Source organism: Palaemon carinicauda, unplaced genomic scaffold, assembly GCF_036898095.1.
Source record: "Palaemon carinicauda isolate YSFRI2023 unplaced genomic scaffold, ASM3689809v2 scaffold756, whole genome shotgun sequence".
Lineage (NCBI taxonomy): Eukaryota > Metazoa > Arthropoda > Malacostraca > Decapoda > Palaemonidae > Palaemon > Palaemon carinicauda.
In genome coordinates, this window is record NW_027172045.1 from 40,308 (window position 1) to 63,637 (window position 23,330).

At 42.3% G+C, this 23,330-nt stretch overlaps 1 protein-coding gene across 1 annotated transcript in view; it reads left to right on the forward strand.

Moving 5' to 3' along the window:
- Positions 1-2,498: 2,498 nt before the first annotated feature.
- The window catches only part of LOC137637455 (ketosamine-3-kinase-like), a 34,738-nt gene continuing 13,906 nt past the window's right edge, over positions 2,499-23,330 (forward strand). The window contains exons 1-4 of the mRNA XM_068369646.1: positions 2,499-2,635; positions 4,987-5,204; positions 15,368-15,585; positions 19,544-19,706. Of these exons, the coding sequence (XP_068225747.1) occupies positions 2,506-2,635; positions 4,987-5,204; positions 15,368-15,421 (402 nt within the window). The 5' untranslated portion in view covers positions 2,499-2,505 and the 3' untranslated portion in view covers positions 15,422-15,585; positions 19,544-19,706. The remainder of the gene's footprint in view (positions 2,636-4,986; positions 5,205-15,367; positions 15,586-19,543; positions 19,707-23,330) is intronic.

A 23,330-nucleotide genomic window follows, 5' to 3' on the forward strand; every position in this document is an offset into this window, starting at 1 on the left:
TGCCCATGTCCAAAAACGGACTTTCGTATTATATAAGGCTTCTGATTAGAGAAGCCCATTCTCATATGAAGGAGGAAGACCTTGCTTTGCTGAAGGTAAGGACCCACGAAGTGAGAGCCGTAGCCACTTCGATGGCCTTTAATAAGAACCGTTCTCTGCAGAGCATAATGGATGCAACTTATTGGAGGAGCAAGTCAGTGTTTGCATCATTTTATCTTAAAGATGTCCAGTCTCTTTACGAGAACTGCTACACCCTGGGACCATTCGTAGCAGCGAGTGCAGTAGTAGGTGAGGGCTCAGCCACTACATTCCCTTAATCCCATAACCTTTTTTAACCTTTCTCTTGAATGCTTTTATTGTTGTTTTTATGGTTGTTACGGTAGGCTAAGAAGCCTTCCGCATCCTTTTGATTTGGCGGGTGGTCAATTCATTCTTGAGAAGCGCCTGGGTTAGAGGTTGTGTAGAGGTCCTTTATTAGGGGTTGCAGCCCTATATACTTTAGCACCTTAGAGTTGATTCAGCCTCCTAAGAGGAACGCTGCGCTCAGTAAGGAAGACGAACTTAATAAAGGCAGAGTAACGGTTCAAGTCGACTTCCTTACCAGGTACTTATTATTTCATTGTTATTCTGAAATAACTGATTATATGAAATACGGGATACTTAGCTATCCTTTAGTCATGTACACTGGTTTTCACCCACCCCCCTGGGTGTGAATCAGCTACATGATTATCGGGTAAGTTTAATATTGAAAAATTTTATTTTCATTAGTAAAATAAATTTTTGAATATACTTACCCGATAATCATGATTTAATTGACCCACCCTTCCTCCCCATAGAGAACCAGTGGACCGAGGAAAAAGTGAGGTGGTGTCAACAAGAAGTACTGCAGTACCTGGCCACAGGTGGCGCTGGTGAGTACACCCCCTTCTAGTATAGTGATAGCTGGCGTATCCCTCCCGTAGAATTCTGTCGGGCAACGGAGTTGACAGCTACATGATTATCGGGTAAGTATATTCAAAAATTTATTTTACTAATGAAAATAACATGTCACAACCCTAGTTGGAAAAGCAGGATGCTGTAAGCCAAGGACTCCATTAGGGAAGAATAGCTCAGTCAGGAAACAGATAGAATAGTGATTATGAGTGCACCCTCAAGCAAGAGAACTCTACCCCAGGACAGTTGAAGGCTATGGCACTACACAAGACTAGAGATCAATGGTTTGATTTCGGAGTGTCCTTCTCCTAGAAGAGCTGCTTACCATAGCTAGAGAGTCTCTTCTACCCTTACCAATAGGAAAGTAGCCACTGAACGATTGCAGTGCAGTAGCTGAACAATTTCAACGAAACATGGTGGACATGTGGGGTATGACCCAAGGACAAAGCCGTTAGATTTTGAAGAAAATACGTTGAAGTATAATTACGCATTGGAGTTATGAATGAAGTATGAATGCTTTGCGTGGCAAAGGCATGCTCTTGGCTGAGTGCCATTCTAGTTATTTATGTTGATAGAGATATGTCGTCAGTAATTGCTTCCTACGACAAGCAAATGTTCAATTATGTATCGTTACATAAACTGTGACATTATATCACCGTGCGTGTGATGCACAAGTAAATCTGTCCCTTATGGTGCTGTGTGGAAGACATACTTTGAGCCGTTGTGCAAGACATACGAGATGGTTAATGAGCAAGAAAGGTTTTTGCATTGGGAGCTATCAGTCCATTGCTATTTTAACCCTCTTACCCCCAGGCTATTTGGAATTTTCCAACCCTTAACCCCCAGGGGTTAATTTTTTTCAAGCACATTTTGCAGTATATTTTTTTTTTCAAATTGCTCTAACAGGCTTAATTTTTGTCATAGAGAGGTCAGGTTGGTCTCATTCCCTTGGAAAATGGCCGAAGTTTCTCAAAAAATTATCAAAAATATGCAAAAAAAATGTAAATGGCAGTTTTTTGCAAGGACGTACCGGTACGTCCATGGGGGTAAAGGGATGAGTTTATTGAAATGTACCAGTATGTCCTTTTGGGGGTAAAAGAGTTAAAAGTTTTAACTGCCGTATCCCAGCTTCGATGTTCTCCTTCTCCTGTGAGTAAAGAACTTGGGTTTGTATAATTAGGAAAATACAAATTACTTTTTAAATTTGTCATTTTTAATCTTGGGTTAGACAAAATACTATCGAGTTCTAGCCACTCAATGTGAGGATCTGTAGAAAATGCCTTTTGCAGTACTGCTACTGGAGGCATCGATGTCATGCAGATACCGAGGGGAATGCGTCTGAAATTGAATTGTACATAAAGATAAGCTAAAGTAATTGTAAAATGAAAATTTTGTACTAGAAAATCAATTTTGTTTAAAAAATATTTTACTGTGATGTTAATATTCATTATGCTTATACATTGCTCTAGTACATGTTTAGATATATTGCTGTATTTAATACATTGGATTTTATTGATTACTGTACTGTATTATGTGCTGATATTCTCTCTGACAACTTCAGGACCTTTTGCCATGACATCGAAAATGTACGACGCCGTACACCAGGCTCTAGGGACGTCGCGCTTCGTCGCCACGGGTCAGATGGAAGGCGGGTGCATCAATGAAGGGGAAGGTCCATTTGAAGAGAAGCTCCAAGGAAAAGGTACAGTATTTAAAGTACGTTAACTCCTTCACATAAAATCTTCTAGTACATAGAAAAGGTATTTCAGCCTTATCATGTCTTTTCAAACGGTATTTTGATAAATTATACGGGACTAAAATGAACGAGTTATTGCACAGTTCTCTTCAATAACACGCCCCTTTTCTACCTTGCTTTCTGAGCCATTATATGAGTTATTCACCGCTTAATTCCATTTGAACTACTTCATTGACTTATCCAATTTCCTAATCATCTCGATTCTTGAAATATCTATGACGTCCATATTATTTTCAATTGTGCTTCACCACACTTCCCCTTGTCTGCACTCCCCCCCCCCCCACACACACATGACCATTATCTTTTGATTTGTTGTAAGTCAAGAGTTTGAATCAGACATATGACAAAAGAAGGAAAGAAGAATTAGACTGGAGAGAGTTTGGGGTGGGGGGACAACAAATGGAAAGACTCATTAGATGTGAAACATGTTGAAATGAAGATCTAGGCTTAAATTGCCTAGAATTCAAGGGAGCTGTGAACAAAATTTGTATGTCTGACTCCACGTAGAGGTTACTGCTCAATGGTTTAGTACAGAAAAGTACACTATAGATATAGGTCAAATTGTGTTTGCTGCGTATTTACAGTTTTCATACCATCATACCTTTACAAATATTTTTTTTTTTTCTTTTTAACAGTGTGATGAAGAAATATCTCCTTTAAAGTCTTCCCAGACTTCTATTTGTCAGTACGAAGGTTATATAGTTTAGTTCCCCATTTTCAAAGTGAAACTTTTGATGGGCAGCAGATAAGCTCAGGGCCCTGAAGTCGGTCAGCATGGGTTGATGGAAAAGCAGCAGTTACGAAACTTATGAGCAGTTCATTTAAGATCAGGTTAGGGATGACAGTAGGGCTATTATTGAGGCAGTTCTCATCATGCTGTAAACATGTTTCTTGGTAGTGCTATTTTTATAGCTAGAAAGGACCGAAGAGGCTTGTTTTATATATAATTTCTCCCTCATCTGTAATTCCTCTGGTCTTTAATGTTCAAGAATATTGGCCAAAAGATGAAGACTAGTTTATCTGAATAGCCGTAGTATTATCACCAGCTAAGTTACAACCCTAGTTGGAAAAGCAGGATGCTGTAAGCCCAAGGACTCCATTAGGGAAGAATAGCTCAGTCAGGAAACAGATAGAATAGTGATTATGAGTGTACCCTCAAGCAAGAGAACTCTGCCCCAGGACAGTGGAAGACCATGGTACATAGGCTATGGCACTATCCAAGACTGGAGAACAATGGTTTGATTTTGGAGTGTCCTTCTCCTAGAAGAGCTGCTTACCATAGCTAGAGAGTCTCTTCTACCCTTACCAATAGGAAAGTAGCCACTGAACGATTGCAGTGCAGTAGCTGAACAATTTCAACGAAACATGGTGGACATGTGGGGTATGACCCAAGGACAAAGCCATTAGATTTTGAAGAAAATATGTTGTAGTACAATTACGCATTGGAGTTATGAATGAAGTATGAATGCTTTGTGTGGCAAAGGCATGCTCTTGACTGAGTGCCCCTCTTGTTATTTAGGTCGATAGAGATATGTCGTCAGTAATTGCCTCTTACGACTGACAAATGTTCAATTATGTATCGTTACATTAAGGGTGACGTTATATCACCATGCGTGTGATGCACAAGTAAATCTGTCCCTTATGGTGCTGTGTGGAAGACATACTTTGAGCCGTTGTGCAAAACATATGAAATGGTTAATGAGCAAGAAAGGTTTTGCATTGGGAGCTATCAGTCCATAGCTATTTTAACCCTTTTACCCCCAGGCTATTTGGAACTTTCCAACCCTCAACCCTTGGGGGTTATTTTTTTTTCAAGCACCTTTTGCAGTATATTTTTTTTAAATTGCTCTAACGGCCTTAATTTTCATCATAGAGAGGTCTGGTTGGTCTCATTCCCTTGGAAAATGCCTGAAGTTTCTCAAATAATTATCAAAAATATGCAAAAAAAAAATGTAAATAGCAGTTTTTTGCAAGGACGTACCGGTACGTCCATGGGGGTAAAGGGATGAGTTTTGTGAAACGTACCAGTACATCCTTTGGTGGTAAAAGGGTTAACATTTATCATATATTGAATATGTATGTACTGTATAGCTTTTCTTATAGATACCAGTCATTAGACATTATCCTAGGGATAATTTCAATCCTGGATTAAAAATGATGGTTTTTATTGCCAGCCGTTAGTAATTTTATTTATCATTTGTAGATGTCTCAGTAAGTTAAATTTCAATTTATATATATGATTAAATAAATTATGGTTTTATTACCAGCCTTATTTAATTTCACTTATCTTGTTTCAGATATCACAGTTAAAACATCAAATTCTCCTCAGGCGAGGGCGATGTTCGACGGAGAGTTCAAAAGTCCGAAGGCCACGAAAGCAACGGGGACAGTGAGGGTCCCCACTCCGCACATAGTCGTAGACGACCCCACGGGCGGAGCCGTGCCGTGCTTGGAATACCGGGACATGGCGCAGTTTGAATCGGCACACGGGAATGCTCGGGAAGCAGCTGGCAGAGTGAGTGCTTCTTGTGTTTGAAACTTAAAGATGTAATGTTCTAATCCTTGATTGAAAGTATAAATAATGTAAAAGATTATCAACTTAATGCTATTTAACTTTTATAATATATTTGCTTCTCTGGTTTGGATTGAATATTCTTTTAATCTTTATTTATAGCAAAGGAAATCGGCGTCAATGACCCTCGATGTCAAGATGCCAGAGAACTTCACATCAATCAATTAATCTCAGCTTTTAAAACATTTGGAGATACAAACACAGATCCAACTGAAATTATAATTGTTCCAACATGGAGTACTTACCTCGAACTACTTTCTTAGGAGTATCTGGGATTCTCCTCCCAACCGACCAGAATTTTGTGTAGTTTCCCCTATCTCCGTTTGCTATAGTGGGTCCCTCTGTAGCGGATGAATACGCGCCCTGAGGCGACCCGGGTCAGTGAGCGCGCGTGGCCAGGTCTCGGTCACCAGTAAGTTTATGATAGATATGGTATCAAAGTCCCGTAAGACACTCGGGGTAGGATGGGCGGGCCATAACCCGAAAGTAGTTCGAGGTAAGTACTGTTAGGAAAAATACAAATTACTTAACCCTTTTATCCCCAGGCTCTTTGGAAATTTCCAACCCTTAACCCCCAAGGGGTTATTTTTTTCCCAGCACATTTTGCAGTATTTTTTTTTTTTAAATTGCTCTAACAGCCTTAATTTTTGTCATAGAGAGGTCGGGTTGGTCTCATTCTCTTGGAAAATGCCTGAATTTTTTAAAAAAATTATCAAAAATATGAAAAAAAAAATTTCATAGCATTTTTTTGCAAGGACATACCGGTACGTCCATGGGGGTAAAGGGATGGGTTTTGTGAAACGTACCAGTACGTCCTTTGGGGGTAAAAGGGTTAAAATGTGTGATTTGTTCCAACACGGAGTACTTACCTCGAACTACTTTCTTAGGAGACATACTTTAGGAGGCGGGGGTGGTCTTACGGGCCGAGAGACCGGCTGGATAATAAGATCGAGCCTAGATAGGAGACTAGGTTCTCCTGACCCAAAACGGAACACGAGACTTGGAAAAAACTACGCAAAAAACTATTTAGTGTCAAAGTAACTCACCTCTATAAGGATCTGTGGACATGGGTACTTCCATCTGAACGTTTCCCACATGGCAAGTCGACTTGTAAAAATCTTCTTTGAACCTATTAAGTTTGTTAGTTGAGGACTTCTGTATGCAATATCAGTTATGATTTGCCACTTTTAAGTTTGTTAGAACTTTATCGCTTTTTTAACCCTTTTACCCCCAGGCTCTTTGGAAATTTCCAACCCTTAACCCCTAAGGGGTTATTTTTTCCCAGCACATTTTGCAGTATACTTTTTTTAAATTGCTCTAACAGCCTTAATTTTTGTCATAGAGAGGTCAGGTTGATCTCATTCTCTTGGAAAATGCCTGAAGTTTTTCAAAAAATTATCAAAAATATCAAAAGAAAATTTTATAGTATTTTTTTTGCAAGGACGTACCAGTACGTCCATGGGGGTAAAGGGATGGGTTTTGTGAAACGTACCAGTACGTCCTTTGGAGGTAAAAGGGTTAACTTATATTAAATATGTTGGTGTGATTGACCTCGATGTATTTAACAGACTTTTGAATTATTATTATTATTATTATTACTAGCCAAGCTACAACCCTAGTTGGAAAAGCAAGAGGCTATAAGCCCAAGGGCTCCAATAGGGAAAAATAGCTCAGTGGGGTAAGGAAATAAGGAAATAAATAAATGATGAGAATAAATTAACAATATAAATCATTCTAAAAACAGTAACAACGTCAAAACAGATATGTCCTATATACAGTAAACTATTAATAACGTCAAAAACAGATATGTTTTATATAAACTATAAAAAGACTCATGTCAGCCTCATGTCAGCCTGGTCAGCATAAAAACATTTGCTCTAACTTTGAACTTATGAAGTTCTACTGCGATTTGAAATGCTTTCGGATTTTCCTTGCTGTTGGCATCCACAAAAACATGTCAGTTATCTGTCTGTTGTTGAATGTTTTAGTTATTTTTCAGTTTTAAATACCTGCATTGACTAACGTATTTACGAGCGGGCCTTCAGGTTGAAATCTAACGATAGTAGAATTATCTTGAATTTAGAGTTGCATCAACAGAGAATTCCACAAACAATGCCTTATCTGTGTGGTGGTAATCATGAGCAGACATCAGCCTGGAAGGTAGAACATCGTAGAGCAAAATGACTAGGTGGTGTTGGATGCTAAACAGTCAAGAACTTATTCTTTGTTTATCTAAGGACATTGAAAGGACATTTGAAAGGTTTAAAAGTCGTTCATGAATGGCAGAGGCAAGGGACGAGACTATGTCCTAGAGCCTGATCATATACTGTACACATATGATCAACACTTGATCCCTTTTCCATTAAGATATGATACATCTCTGACTGTCCTTATTCATTTCTTGTTTACTTGAGTAATAAGTTGTTAGTTGAATTATGTGAATTGTAAATCAATTTCTTCTGAGTCCTTGTCATTGACCGCTCCCGCCTGCCTGCCGAAGCAGAGCGATCGTCGTGGCGAGTAGAAGCCGAGGCCAAAACAGGTGAGCGGGCGCAAAACTCTTAGTCGAAGACCTTCAGACTCTCGCCGAGGGTTTGGTCTAGGCAGGATGTCTGCTCCCTTCGAGTGCCCAACCGTAAGGCCTCTCGCTGTCTTGCCTTGCACGGAAAACCTGTGAGCCCCAAGGAAGGTCGCTCTGAAAGAGAAAAAAACATTTTTCAATATTAAACTTACCCGATAATCATGTAGCTGTCAACTCCGTTGCCCGACAGAATTCTACGGGAGGGATACGCCAGCTATCACTATACTAGAAGGGGGTGTACTCACCAGCGCCACCTGTGGCCAGGTACTGCAGTACTTGTTGTTGACACCACCTCACTTTTTCCTCTGTCGTGCTTCCGGCAAGACGTTCTGGGATACACTTATGATTTTGAAGTATTGTTCACGGCTTTTGGTGAAGTTTTCTTCAAGATTTCAGCTTTCGCTATACTGGAGACCTTCATAATTAGCTTAGATAGCTCTTATTTGGTTTTTGATTAATGGTTAACGATCTTTTTGCTTGATTTGGAATCCCCCTTGACTAACTCTTTGATTCAAGATGTCTGACCTTTCACAAGCCCCACCCCATAGACGATGTAGGTCTTGTAATAGGCGTGTTCCGAAGGCCTCGGTTGATCCTCACACCGCTTGTTCTGACTGTAGGGAAAGACCCTGTCAGTTGGAAGATCGATGTGAGGAATGCGCCGGACTTTCGGAACTTGAATTTGTGCGATTCCTAAAATATTCAACCAAGTTAGAGAGAGAGAGGGTTAGGAGGAGTTCTTCTCGCTCTTCACTTTTTTCCTCACCACACGATCCTCAACCTTTTCCTCCCCCTGTAGTGGCTACCCCCGAACCTTCTATTTGTGCTCAACCTGATATGTCCGTTCTTTTGCGTGCCATTCAGGCCTTAGGAGACAAAGTGGAATCGGTGGTTAGTGACCATAAGTCTCTTATGGCAGAAGTCAAAGAACTTAAGGTCAAAAGTGCAGTGGGAGGTGATAGTGCCAGTGTTGTGCCGAGTACTAGTGTCAGTGCAGTGCCAAGTGCTAGTGTCAGTGTCAGTGTGGTGCGTGAGGGTACTTCTGTGCGTGCCAGTCGTCCTCCCAGTCCGGGACCTCTTGCAAGCTCCCAAGCCCAGGGGAGAAGCAATGTCGAAGGGCAAAAGGGTTCGGCAGGCCTTGATCGGCGCACAGAAGTATCCTCGGTGGTTGCGGGCGTGTCTAACAGAGACCGTCACTCCCACCCGCAGACGATTGAGCCCGTCTTTTACTCGTCTGCAGAAGAAGTGTCAGGGAGGAAACGCTGGACTCAGGTCTCAAGACCTCTCAAACGCAAAGTCCAGACCTCAAGAGCTCTACAACCTGGTTGCAGTCATTGGCTTAGCTCTGACTCTCCGCTGTCATCAGGTGACTGCACACCTCCTAAGAGAGGTAAGGTGTTGCCGCAACAGACCTCATCTTCTGTTCAGGCTTTACCTCAGCAGACCTTAGCGTCTGTCGACCCCAAGATGACTTTGCTGCAGTCCATGCAGTCACAGCTTGCGGTCTTAATGCGCGAGTGTCAGGCTGAGAAGGTTACACCTCCTCCTGCGATCGCTCCGCCTCGCCGCAGTCCAGTCTGCCAGGCGTACGATGTTGAGGTTCCTCAGGATTCCTTACCGCGTACTGAGTTGCCAGTTACCAGCGGTGTGCGGCAACCTCCGCCTTCCTTAAGGCAACCTCAGCAATGGGAGCAGGAGTCTTACGCCTTTCTTCCTCCGCTTCCGCTTGCAGTTCCACCAGCGAGGCAGCAATCTCTTGAGGTACGACAACCTCTTCCATCCATGAGGCAGCCACCTCAGCTCTCGCTGCAGCGACCTCAACCCTCCTCAAGGCGAGAGCCTCAACTCCTCAGGCTAGCACCTCAGGAACCTCAACTCGCGAGACAAGAACTGCGTTCTGCGCAGCCGCTACCTCAACTCTCGCAGCTCACACCTCAGGAACCTCAACTCGTTCCTCAGGAACTTGCTACTGCGCATCCGCCACCCTTACAGCAAGCGCAACTCTTGAGGCAAGACACTCATGCTAGGAGTCAGCCACCTCAACCCATGCGCCTACCTTCCTCTACTCTTCTTGATCAGTCTTTGCAGCCTGAACCTCAGGTTTTTACTCAGCAACAGGGACTTGAGGATGAAACCACAGGCGTTGATGCACCCGCTTGTTCAGACTCTGCTGTTCAGCATACCACTGTTCCATTGCCTTTCTCTTCGCTACACTCTGGTGATGAGGTCTCTGATGAGGAAGCTGCGCACCTGGACCCCTCATCAGACTTGGAGGAACCCAAGTCTTCTCCTTTATCCATTGACTTTCGTAAGGTCCTGGCTCTTTTCAGAGAGGTATACCCAGACCATTTTATTTCTGCTACCCCTCGCTCTCCTCCATCTGAGTTTTCGCTGGGCATGCAACCTGCTAAGTCGACTTATACTAAGCTCGTCTTTGCTAGGTCATCTAAGAGAGCTTTAAGGATATTAGAGGAGTGGTTGCAGTCTAAGCAGCAGCTAGGGAAGACTTCCTTTATGTTCCCACCTACTAAGCTCACTTCTAAGGCGGGTGTATGGTATGCCACAGGAGAGGAACCAGGCTTGGGAGTCCCTGCCTCTGCCCAGGCTGACTTCTCGAGTCTGGTCGACTCTCCTCGTAGATCAGCAATGAGGCGCTCTAAAGTTTGTTGGACCTTCTCCGATTTAGACCACTTCCTAAAGGGTGTTTTTCGTGCCTTTGAGATGTTCAATTTCCTAGACTGGTGCCTGGGGGCCCTGAGCAAGAAGACCTCCCCTGCGGACAAGGACTCGGCCATGCTTTTAATGTCCTGCATGGATAAAGCTATTCGGGATGGATCTGGCGAGCTTGCTTCAATGTTTGTGTCAGGAGTTCTTAAGAAAAGGGAGCAACTTTGCTCTTTTCTTTCTTCTAGCATCACACCTTGTCAAAGGTCCCAACTCCTTTTTGCTCCGCTGTCTAAGTTCTTGTTCCCCGAAGAGCTTATCAAGGATTTGTCTGCGGCCTTGATCCAAAAAGACACTCATGATCTTGTGGCCTCTTCAGCTCGTAAGGCTAAGGTTACGCCTTCAGTTCCCAGGACCTACCGCACCCCAGTGGCTGATACTCCTGCTACGAGGTTTATTCCGCCCTTTCGTGGCAGAGCCCCCAGCCGAGGAAGCACCCGTCCAGACTCTTCCAGGAGCAGGTCTAGGAAAGGTCCCAAGACTTCTAAAGGCAAACACTGACTCTCCTCCTCTCCAGACAGCAGTAGGAGCCAGACTCAAGACCTTCTGGCAAGCTTGGGAAGGAAGAGGTGCAGACGCCCAGTCTGTCAGGTGGCTGAGGGAGGGTTACAGGATACCATTCTGCCACAAACCCCCTTTGACCACTTCTCCCATCAACCTCTCTCCCAACTACAAGGAAAAGGACAAGAGGCTAGCGTTACACCAGGAGGTGTCGCTCTTGTTACAGAAGAAGGCAGTGGTTATAGTCCGGGACCATCAATCCCCGGGCTTCTACAACCGTCTCTTTCTGGTGGCCAAGAAGACAGGAGGTTGGAGACCGGTGCTGGACGTCAGCGCTCTCAATGCTTATGTCACCAAGCAGACGTTCACTATGGAGACGACGAAGTCGGTCCTAGCAGCGGTCAGGCAGGAGGACTGGATGGTCTCGTTGGATCTGAAAGACGCATACTTTCACGTTCCTATTCATCCAGACTCCCAACCTTTCCTGAGATTCGTTTTTGGAAAGGTTGTGTACCAATTCCAAGCCCTGTGTTTTGGCCTAAGCACAGCTCCTATGGTGTTTACGCTTCTGATGAGGAATATTGCAAAATTCCTCCACTTATCGAACATCAGAGCCTCCCTTTATTTAGACGACTGGCTGTTGAGAGCCCCCACGAGTCGTCGCTGTCTGGAGAGTCTCAAATGGACTTTAGACTTGACCAAGGAACTGGGTCTATTAGTCAACTTGGAAAAGTCCCAGCTCATTCCCTCTCAATCCATTGTTTACCTGGGAATGGAGATTCGGAGTCGGGATTTTCGGGCTTTTCCATCGGCCCCAAGAATAAGCCAAGCCCTAGATTGCATTCTGAGCATGCTGAAGAGGAGCAGTTGCTCGGTGAGACAGTGGATGAGCCTAACAGGGACCCTGTCATCGTTAGCCCTGTTTGTCGAGTTAGGGAGACTCCACCTCCGCCCTCTTCAATTCCATCTAGCAGCTCATTGGGACAAGGATTTGACGCTCGAAGCAGTCTCTATACCTGTCACCAAAGAGATGAAGACCACTCTCTTGTGGTGGAAGACCAACCTCCTTCGCAAGGAGGGCCTATCGTTAGCGATTCAGACCCCCAATCTTCATCTCTTCTCGGATGCATCAGACTCGGGCTGGGGCGCGACCCTGAACGGACAGGAATGCTCGGGAACTTGGAACAGGGAGCAGGAAACACTCCACATCAACTGCAAAGAGCTGCTGGCAGTTCATTTGGCCCTAATGAACTTCAAGTCCCTCCTGCTAGGCAAGGTGGTGGAGGTGAACTCAGACAACACCACAGCCTTAGCTTACATCTCCAAGCAGGGAGGGACCCATTCGAGGAACCTGTACGAGATAGCAAGGGACCTCCTCATTTGGTCAAGAAGTCTAAACCTCACTCTAGTAACGAGGTTCATTCAGGGCAGCATGAACGTCTCAGCAGATCGCCTAAGCAGAAAAGATCAAGTCATCCCCACGGAATGGATCCTTCACAAGAGCGTGTGCAACAGACTTTGGACCTTGTGGGGTCAACCTACGATAGATCTGTTTGCCACCTCCATGACCAAAAGGCTTCCTTTGTACTGTTCCCCAGTTCCAGACCCAGCAGCAGTTCATGTGGATGCTTTTCTGCTGAATTGGTCCCATCTCGACCTTTACGCATTCCCTCCGTTCAAGATTATCAACAGGGTCATTCAGAAGTTCGTCTCGCACGAAGGGACACGGCTGACGCTGGTTGCTCCCCTTTGGCCTGCAAGAGAATGGTTCACAGAGGTACTTCAATGGCTGGTCGACGTTCCCAGGACTCTCCCTCTAAGAGTGGACCTTCTACGTCAACCTCATGTAGACAAGGTACACCCAAACCTCCACGCTCTTCGTCTGACTGCCTTCAGACTGTCGAAAGATTCGCTAGAGCTAGAGGCTTTTCGAAGGAGGCAGCCAGAGCGTTTGCCAGAGCAAGGAGGGTATCCACTCGTAGAGTCTACCAATCCAAGTGGGAAGTCTTCCGAAGCTGGTGTAGAGCCAATGCAGTTTCCTCTACCAATACCTCTGTAACCCAAATAGCTGACTTCCTATTACATCTAAGGAATGAGAGATCCCTTTCGGCTCCTACGATTAAAGGGTACAGGAGTATGTTGGCTTCAGTTCTCCGCCACAGAGGTTTGGACCTTTCTTCCAACAAGGACCTTCAAGACATTCTCAAGTCTTTCGAGACTTCTAAAGAACGTCGGTTATCCACTCCAGGCTGGAATCTAGACGTAGTCTTAAGGTTCCTTATGTCCCCTAGGTTCGAACCTCTCCAGTCAGCTTCCTTCAAGGACCTTACCCTCAAGACTCTTTTCCTCGTCTGCCTTGCAACAGCTAAAAGAGTTAGTGAGGTTCACGCCTTCAGCAAGAACATTGGGTTCACATCCGAATCTGCAACATGTTCTTTACAGCTCGGATTCTTAGCTAAGAATGAACTTCCTTCACGTCCTTGGCCTAGATCGTTTGAAATCCCTAGCCTTTCCAACATGGTGGGTAACGAGCTAGAAAGAGTTCTTTGCCCTGTCAGAGCTCTGAAATATTATCTTAATAGGTCAAAACCTATACGAGGACAGTCAGAAGCCTTATGGTGTGCAATCAAGAAACCTTCGATGCCCATGTCCAAAAACGGAGTTTCGTATTACTTAAGGCTTCTGATTAGAGAAGCCCATTCTCTCATGAAGGATGAAGACCTTGCTTTGCTGAAGGTAAGGACCCACGAAGTGAGAGCCGTAGCCACTTCGATGGCCTTTAATAAGAACCGTTCTCTGCAGAGCATTATGGATGCAACTTATTGGAGGAGCAAGTCAGTGTTTGCATCGTTTTATCTTAAAGATGTCCAGTCTCTTTACGAGAACTGCTACACCCTGGGACCATTCGTAGCAGCGAGTGCAGTAGTAGGTGAGGGCTCAGCCACTACATTCCCTTAATCCCATAACCTTTTTAACCTTTCTCTTGAATATTTTTATTGTTGTTTTTGGGTTGTTACGGTAGGCTAAGAAGCCTTCCGCATCCTTTTTGATTTGGCGGGTGGTCAATTTGTTCTTGAGAAGTGCCTAGGTTAAAGGTTGTGTAGAGGTCCTTTAGTATGGGTTGCAGCCCTGTATACTTTAGCACCTTTGAGTTGATTCAGCCTTCCAAGAGGAACGCTGCGCTCAGTAAGGAAGACGATCTTATTAAAGGCAGAGTAACGGTTCAAGTCGACTTCCTTACCAGGTACTTATTATTTCATTGTTATTGTGGATAACTGATTATATGAAATACGGGATACTTAGCTATCCTTTAGTCTTGTACACTGGTTTTTCACCCACCCCCCTGGGTGTGAATCAGCTACATGATTATCGGGTAAGTTTAATATTGAAAAATGTTATTTTCATTAGTAAAATAAATTTTTGAATATACTTACCCGATAATCATGATTTAATTGACCCACCCTTCCTCCCCATAGAGAACCAGTGGACCGAGGAAAAAGTGAGGTGGTGTCAACAAGAAGTACTGCAGTACCTGGCCACAGGTGGCGCTGGTGAGTACACCCCCTTCTAGTATAGTGATAGCTGGTGTATCCCTCCCGTAGAATTCTGTCGGGCAACGGAGTTGACAGCTACATGATTATCGGGTAAGTATATTCAAAAATTTATTTTACTAATGAAAATAACATTTTATGAAGCATCAGGCAAGTTGCTTTTAATCATAGTCAGTCGCTAGTGCTAGTGAGAGCAGGGTGGCTAACTGACCCCACCATCCCCTCCCCCTACGCTAACTAGCGGTGGGTGGTTACACCTCAAAAAGGCTTTAACAGCTATATTCAGCTTCGCGGAAATAAAAACACCCACACGTAAAGAGCTCCAGGATTTTATCGCTAGGAAAATTACAATTCACAAATTTGTTACTTTTCCTAACTCGACAAACCTAAGTCCTTTAGATTGTACTTCTCTCCTCAGCCACTCCTCTCAGTTCTGAGCCGAGAGGTCATAAGTGAAGAAACTCCCACAGGTGAGGGAGCAGAGCACCACGGTCTGCTCCCACTTGGTGCTTAACTGCCCGTTAAAAGATGCAACGGCCATCCTACCTAAACGACTAGGGATGATTTGATTCCTGGATTTTGATTACTTACACCTTCAATTTATGATTAGAAAAATGATGGTTTTTATTGCCAGCAGTTAGTAATTTTATTTATCATTTGTAGATGTCACTGTAAGTTAAATTTCAATTTATATGATTAAATAAATGATGGTTTTATTACCAGCAGTTTGTAATTTTATCTTGTTTCAGATATCACAGTTAAAACATCAAATTCTCGTCAGGCGAGGGCGATGTTCGACGTAGCGTTCGAAAGTCCGAAGGCCACGAAAGCAACGGGGACAGTGAGGGTCCCCACTCCGCGCATAGTCGTAGACGACCCCACGGGCGGAGTCGTGCTGTGCGTGGAATACCGTGACATGGCGCAGTTTGAATCGGCACACGGGAATGCTCGGGAAGCAGCTGGCAGAGTGTGTGCTTCTACCGTTTGAAACTTAAAGATGTAATGTTCTAATTCTTGATTGAAAGTATAAATAATGCAGAAGGTTTTCAACTTAATGCTATTTAACTTTTATAACATATTTACTTCTCTGGTTTTAATTGAATATTCTTTTAATCTTTATACTAAACGATATCGGCGTCAATGACCCTCGATGTCGAGATGCCAGAGAACTTCAAATCAATCAATCAGTCTCAGCTTTTAAAACTAGGATTGTAGCTTGCTTAGTAATAATATTACTAATAATATTGCTCAAAGGGAAAAGTATCATCATTAACCCTTTTACCCCCAGGCTTTTTGGAAATTTCCAACCCTTAACCCCCAAGGGGTTACTTTTTTCCCAGCACATTTTGGTGTATATTTCTTTTAAATTGCTCTATCAGCCTTAATTTTTGTCATAGAGAGGTCAGGTTGGTCTCATTCTCTTGGAAAATGCCTGAATTTTCTAAAAGAAATTATCAAAAAATATGAAAAACTAATTTTTATAGCATTTTTTTGCAAGGACGTACCGGTACGTCCATGGAGGTAAAGGGATGGCTTCTGTGAAACGTACCAGTACGTCCTTTGGGGGTAAAAGGGTTAACAATGAGGTTTGGAAAAGATTTATCAAGTACAAATTTATGATCCTAGTATGCAGTAACATCATAAGCAATTCATCATCTCCTCTTACACCAATTGACGCAAAGGGCCTCGGTTAGATTTCGCCAGTCGTCTCATCTAGAGCTTTTAAATCAATACTTCTCCATCTCCTACTTCAGGCTTCATAGTCCTCAGCCATGTAGGCCTGTGATTTCCAACTCTTTTAGTGCCTTGTGTGGAGCCCAGTTGAAAGTTTTGTGAACTGTTCTCTCTTGGGGAGTGCGAAGAGTATGCCCAAACCATCTCCATCTACCCCTTATCGTGATCTCATCCACTTATGGCACTCGAGTAATCTCTCTTGTAGTTTCATTTCTAATCCTGTCCTGCAATTTAACTCCCAATATCCTTCTGATGGGTTTACTTTAATAGGTATTTTAAAAGAATGAGATTCGGGTAATTTTATTTCAAGTATGTTATTGGACCCCTCATTACTGCAATTATTGCAATATGAAAATCAGATTAATTGCGGGGAAAGAGATGATATGTGATAAATTCATGGTAAGAGGAATGGCGATGAAAGTAATGATAATGAATTTCCAAATCCTCACAGAATATAACATTCACCATAGCCAAGCAATTTTAATGTTGCAGAATCATTTTGCAAGAAAAAGAATAATGAGTCACTCATGTTTTCTATTAAGAGGATACTCCAGACTTGAAAGTATTCCCTCCGGCTGGAGTTTCGGAACCAGCTGAAGGGAAAGATTTTAGTGTCATTTGTCAGAGCTGTTGATTCAGCTACGCTTAACCCTTTTACCCCCAAAGGACGTACTGGTACGTTTCACAAAACTCATTCCTTTACCCCCATGGACATACCGGTATGTCCTTGCAAAAAAATACTATTTAGATTTTTTTTTGCATATTTTTGATAATTTTTTGAGAATGAGACCAACCTGACCTCTCTATGATGAAAATTAAGGCTGTTAGAGCAATTTGAAAGAAATATACTGCAAAATGTGTTTGAAAAAAAATAACCCTTGGGGGTTAAGGGTTGGAAATTTCCAAATAGCCCGGGGGTAAAAAGGTTAATATGGGCAGACAAAAGGCTGAATCCTCCTGAGATTCAAAGCCACATCTTTACACTCGGTATTTGTATAGGTAGAGTTGACATCTTTTTGTTTTCAAGGTCACAAATTAAAGGAGCATCCAAGATGGAATAGAAGTTCTCCTTGTTGATCGTTTGAAAATTAGAAGAATTTCTCACGAGTAGTTTTATTTCTTGTATTTGATAGAGATCATATACAGTACTGCACAGTGTGGGGATAGAGCTATGCTAACTCCCAGTGCAAATTGGAAAAAAATATTTTATTTCAGGGCAAGAGAGAGAGTCCTTCGAATAATCTTGCTATAATTCAACGTGAGCTTCTCCCTTTGTTTGGTACAGGGTCATGTAGCAAGTGGCTCTTCTATGAAGCGGAAGTGTTATTAAACTTTATAAAACGTGAAGGCTAAGTCTTCTGTTAAGCCCTGTCCACACGATCGAGCATCCACGACGGGCAAACAGTGATGCCAGGCCACAATAGTTAGTGAAAATGAGGGTTGATGACGTCAGAAGCGGGGAAAACTAAAGGCAGGGATCTGGCATCATACACTGTTGCTAGATCCCTGCCTTTAGTTTTCCCACTTCTGACGTCATTAACCCTCATTCTTACTAACTATTGTGGTCTGGTATCACTGTTTGCCCGTTGGGCATGCTCGATTGTGTGGACAGGGCTTTGGAGTGAGTGAAGTTAGATACATACATACATACATATACCAAGGCACTTCCCCCAATTTTGGGCGGTAGCCGACATCAACAAATGAAACAAAACAAAAAGGGGACCTCTACTCTCTACATTATTCCCAGCCTGACAAGGGACTCAACCGAGTTCAGCTGGTACTGCTAGGGTGCCACAGCCCACCCTCCCCCGTTATCCACCACAGATGAAGCTTCATAATGCTGAATCCCCTACTGCTGCTACCTCTGCGGTCATCTAAGGCACCAGAGGAAGCAGCAGGGCCTACCGGAACTGCGTCACAATTGCTCGCCATTCATTCCTATTTCTAGCATTCTCTCTTGCCCCTCTCACATCTATCCTTCTATCACCCAGAGCTTTCTTCACTCCATCCATCCACCCAAACCTTGGCCTTCCTCTTGTAGTTCCCCCTGTGGCCACGGGGGCATAAAAACAAATAGAATAGCGCCAACGTTATCCCTGCGTGTTGTAAGAGGTCGCCCGAAGAGGACGATGTAAATCGTCTCTGTGGAGACCTAAAACCCGCAACTTTAAACTTTTTAAAAGGGACGGGACGAGGGGGCTGGGAACCCCCTCTCCTGTATATAATCCTGCGAGACGTAAAGTTAGATACATTTGCATATGTGCGTTAATGACCTTTGATGAGGTATCTTTGCATGGCATTGCAAATGGGAACTGTACTGCAACAAACTATTACTTATTATGCATCTGCAATTGTGATGGTCATTTATAATCCATGCTTAAATATTACAGATGCTATGTAGCCTTTATCTCTTTGTTGATGTCTCACAGGATGTAGATACAGGAGAGGGGGTTCCCACCCCCTCGTCCCGTCCCTTTTAGTCGCCTCTTACGAGGAACGTAGAGAGTAGAGGTCCCCTTTTTTGTTTTTGTTTAATTTGTTGATGTCGGCTATCCCCCAAAATAGGGGGAAGTGCCTTGGTATATATGATGTAGCCTTTATAACCACACAAGGAGGTACTGAAATAACTTGCGGTTTTCAGACCAGCCCATATCTCGTAAGATAACACATTACCTTTGAAAGTTGTAAAATGACGAAATCTTATGAGTTTACATAAAGCAAGAGTCAGGTTCAATTTGTAGATGAATGAAATCATGTTGTGAGTTCTTGAGAGATGAAAAAAAATGAAAATTTTAGTTGGAATGACTTCAGGTGTCAGGTAAAAAATGGTAATATCCTGGATATCGTAAGAAAATTGATGTACAGCATTGAAATCCAAAATGTCTTACCACTGGTGAGCAGGATTATTTCCTGACGAATGCTTGTAAACGTGGCAGTTCTCAGCTTGAACATGTTGAAGTCATTCTCGATACTTCAAAAACTTGAAAGGATTCATTTTGTCCCTCAGAAAAGCACAGCATGACTTTAGAATTCACTAAGTAAAACAGACAAAGTTCCTGTGCAATGCTCAGACGTTTGTATGTATGGAATATAAATATTTTCTGTATTTAGTCTTTATATATTTGTCATCTATTTATACCTCATGTGGCATTCTTGAATGCTATTTCTGGTAATGACAATCCTTCCCGCAGGCTCCTTCTATATAACACCGGAGGGAAAAAGGCTGAATCGAACGAGAGCTACGTCGGCCTAGGCAAGTAGGAGTGCCAGCAACACACATCGAAGTTCAGCCTCCACATCGACACTTGTTGCGGATACCTCTCCCAAGATGACAGCTGGTGTGATGATTGAGTGGTAAGTATCATGAAGTTTTGTTTATCCTGAATCCTTTTGTTTAGCCGGTACAGGTTGCAATTCGATATAGAAATCCTGTTTTTATTTGTATACTGTATACCTTTCGCACGGCTTTGTTGAAGCTCTATAAATGATATGCCTTATCCTTTCATACATACATACATATACCATGGCACTTCCCCCAATTTTGGGGGGTAGCTGACATCAACAAAGAAACAAAAACAAAAAGGGGACCTCTACTCTCTACGTTCCTCCCAGCCTAACAAGGGACTCTAACCGAGTTCAGCTGGTTTCATGGTTCTTAGAAATAAAGTTACAAACTACTGTTTTATAAGAGCTTTTTATATTTTTTAACTGCTGCTACTGACGCATGCATCACTGCATTGATTATAAGTTTCCCTTTTTATAATCTGAAGGAAAATATTACAAGACCAACCGTTTGTTTATTTTCTGTACCTTTGGACCAGTGAAGTTACCATTTTGAATGTGGATTAGACCTGAATCGAGTTCTCTCTCCTTTCTTTTGTTTTCCCAAACTCTCGTCATTCTTAAGTTTCCCTCTAGAACTTCTTACAGGTCTTCAAGAGGCAACCTCCATAGCTAAACCATTCCTGACCAAATGTTCCTCGTCCCATGTCCAAACTGCTCATTCTTGGTGAACCGTTATTATATTTGCCAAAGAGGTTATGACTTCATTCCTTTTTTGGGCTGTTAGTGTTCAAGTACTGTACAGTATGGTACAATAATTCAAGCAAATGTTTTCCTAAAGATTGACAACAATTGATAAGGATTTTTGAAATGATTAAAAAGCGAAATTGTTGTTACTAAAAGGGCGATGAAAAGGAGAATACGATTTGCACTGATTTTATTAAGATTAATGAGTGCTAAGCAGAATTTGGGTGTGATCTTCAACTCTTTCCAGATGTTAAGGCCATTTTTTGAGGTATCTTTCTCCTCTGGATTATAAAGAAGACAGCCAATTCAGATATGTGTAGGTAGATCCTTTGTGACAGGAGTAGTACATTAGATCTGTATCCCATCACCCATTTGTCATAAATCTCTGGGTGACATCTGAATGTTCAAGAAGTAGCTTCTTTAGAGTAAAGCTAGTCCTCCTATCAGGGCAATTCGAAATCTGCTACATAAGTTTTGTAGAAAACTAAACTTGAGCAAAACAAAGACAAAAATTATAGGCCTTAAACAGGTTTGTTGTTTTTAAGAAGACAGAAGATATTGCTTTGAAATTTTTATCCCACCTTTATTGGAATCTTGACCGTCTGTGGCCGAGCTCTCTGGAGCGAGGCAGCGGTGGGCCTGTACGCCCGATGGCGATCCGGATGGACTCTATCAAGGATGACCTTCGATCAAAGGGATTAACCGGTGATGAACTGTGGGACAGAGGTAGATGGAGAACGCTGGCCAGAAACATCGATCCCACATAGAAGTGGGAAAAGATGCAGACAAAAAGAAGAAGAAGAAGTCTGTGTATGTCAGTACGTACGTTGTATATGTCTAAGACAAAATTGTTTAAGGTTATGATTTTCTTGTTGTAAAATAGCATCTCTGTTGGTTTGGAAGAGTCCAGAAATCCAATGAGATCACTTCTTCCCCTTCAACACCCATCTGTAAACGAAGGCCCTGTGCTAATATAGTCTAAACCAAGCAAGCCTCGCCAATAATGCTAAGTATGACTTGTTATTATCCGTGATAAGTTCTATTGAAGCGGGGGGATTTCTCCTTGGTGCCCTCAATGTTAGGATTGCTGTTGTTATTCCAGACTTTAGCCTTTTACGTAAATGAGGACATCTTCGTTGTGATTCTTTCGGTTGATGAAGGATGGATCAGCGAAGACCTGGAGTCACCGATAGGTCGGGAGTCCTCATCCTCATTGATTTGCAACATTGTTGTTTGTTGCATTGGCTTCTCTCTCTTTATCTGGTATATATCTGTATTTACTTATTGTTGCAATAGATAAGTTGCTTTTTTTTCTAATATTCAGGAACCCAAATACAGTGCAACTGCTGTTCGTTTACGGCGGTTTATATGCCACGTTTCGTAGTAAATCGATCATACGTGTATTTTTGTTTAACTAAATCCATTCTTTTTTTTTTTTAACTAAATCATCCATTGACTTTTTTTTTTTAACTAAATCATCCATTGTCTTTTTTTTTTGTTTAACTAAATCATCCATTGTTTACCACGGATCTATAATGGGAATATTAGTGAGAAAAATGTGTCTGTGTGCTTTACAAACAGTAAAAACTTGTGGAAAATGTGTTATTGTTTTATAAACACTAAAATCTACCTCAGTAACTTTGAAAACGTAGGAATCTATATCTAGGTCATACAATTTGGACGACTAGTACTTCTAAACGAAATGGCAACATTGGGCAGCTAATTTGGGTGGCATTTGGTTTTTCAATTGGCCAGTCAGCCAGATTTGATTAGATTTGGAGAACAAGTGTGCCAAATCTGCTGCTTGTATCATCTGTTATCTCTACTATTATCTGACTTAAGACCTTATTTGAATGGTCTATTCTCTTTAACTATACAGTATACAGGATAGTCTGGGTCTTTTACCTTTCTATTATTATTATGGTTATTATTATTACTTACTAAGCTACAACCCTAGTTGGAAAAGCAGGAGGCTATAAGCCCAGGGGCTCCAACAGGGAAAATAGCCAAGTTAGGAAGGGAAACAAGGAAAAATATATTTTAAAGGTTACAACATTAAAATAAATATCGATATAAACTATAAAAACTTCAACAAAACAAGAGAAAGAGAAATAAGATAGAATAGTGTGGCCGAGTGTAACCTCAAGCAAGAGAACACTAACCCAAGTCAGTGGAAGACCATGGTACAGAGGTTATGGCACTACCCAGGACTAGAGAACAATGGTTTTATATTTTAGTTTATTACTGTTCCACTATCCCTCCATTCATAGCAATGTACATACATATACCAAGGCACTTCCCCCAATTTTGGGGGTAGCCGACATCAAACAAATGAAACAAAAAAGGGGACCTCTCCTCTCTACGTTCTTCCCGCCTAACAAGGGACTCAACCGAGTTCGGCTGGTACTGCTAGGATGGCACAGCCCACCCTCCCACATTATCCACTACAGATGAAGCTTCATAACGCTGAATCCCCTACTGCTGCTACCTCCGCGGTCATCTAAGGCACCGGAGGAAGCAGCAATATGCTAGTCATTAATATTATTTCTAGGAAGACATTAAAATAATCAAAATTTTTAGTACAAAAGTAATTTTGAAACATAACCACAGCGCTCACGATATCTTACCTGCCTTTCCACTCATAGGGATTTTTTATTGTATTTTAATTATCTCGATTGAAGATTCTGGAGATTTCAATGTTATCAGTTCGATGGTTTGCCATTGCACGGACACTTGACATCGTCCACAGCCAGGGAGATCCAAAAAAAGTTCTGGATGGGACATGTTGGTCGTGGTTTTTCATTCTTAACTTTGAGAGGGTGAGAACTGCTTTCTTTTAGATGTAACCAAATTGTGTCTTGGATAAATATTGAAATAATACATTTTTCTTACTAAAAAGAATAATATTTTACCTTTATTGTATCTGTTAAAACACTTGTATTTTATTTT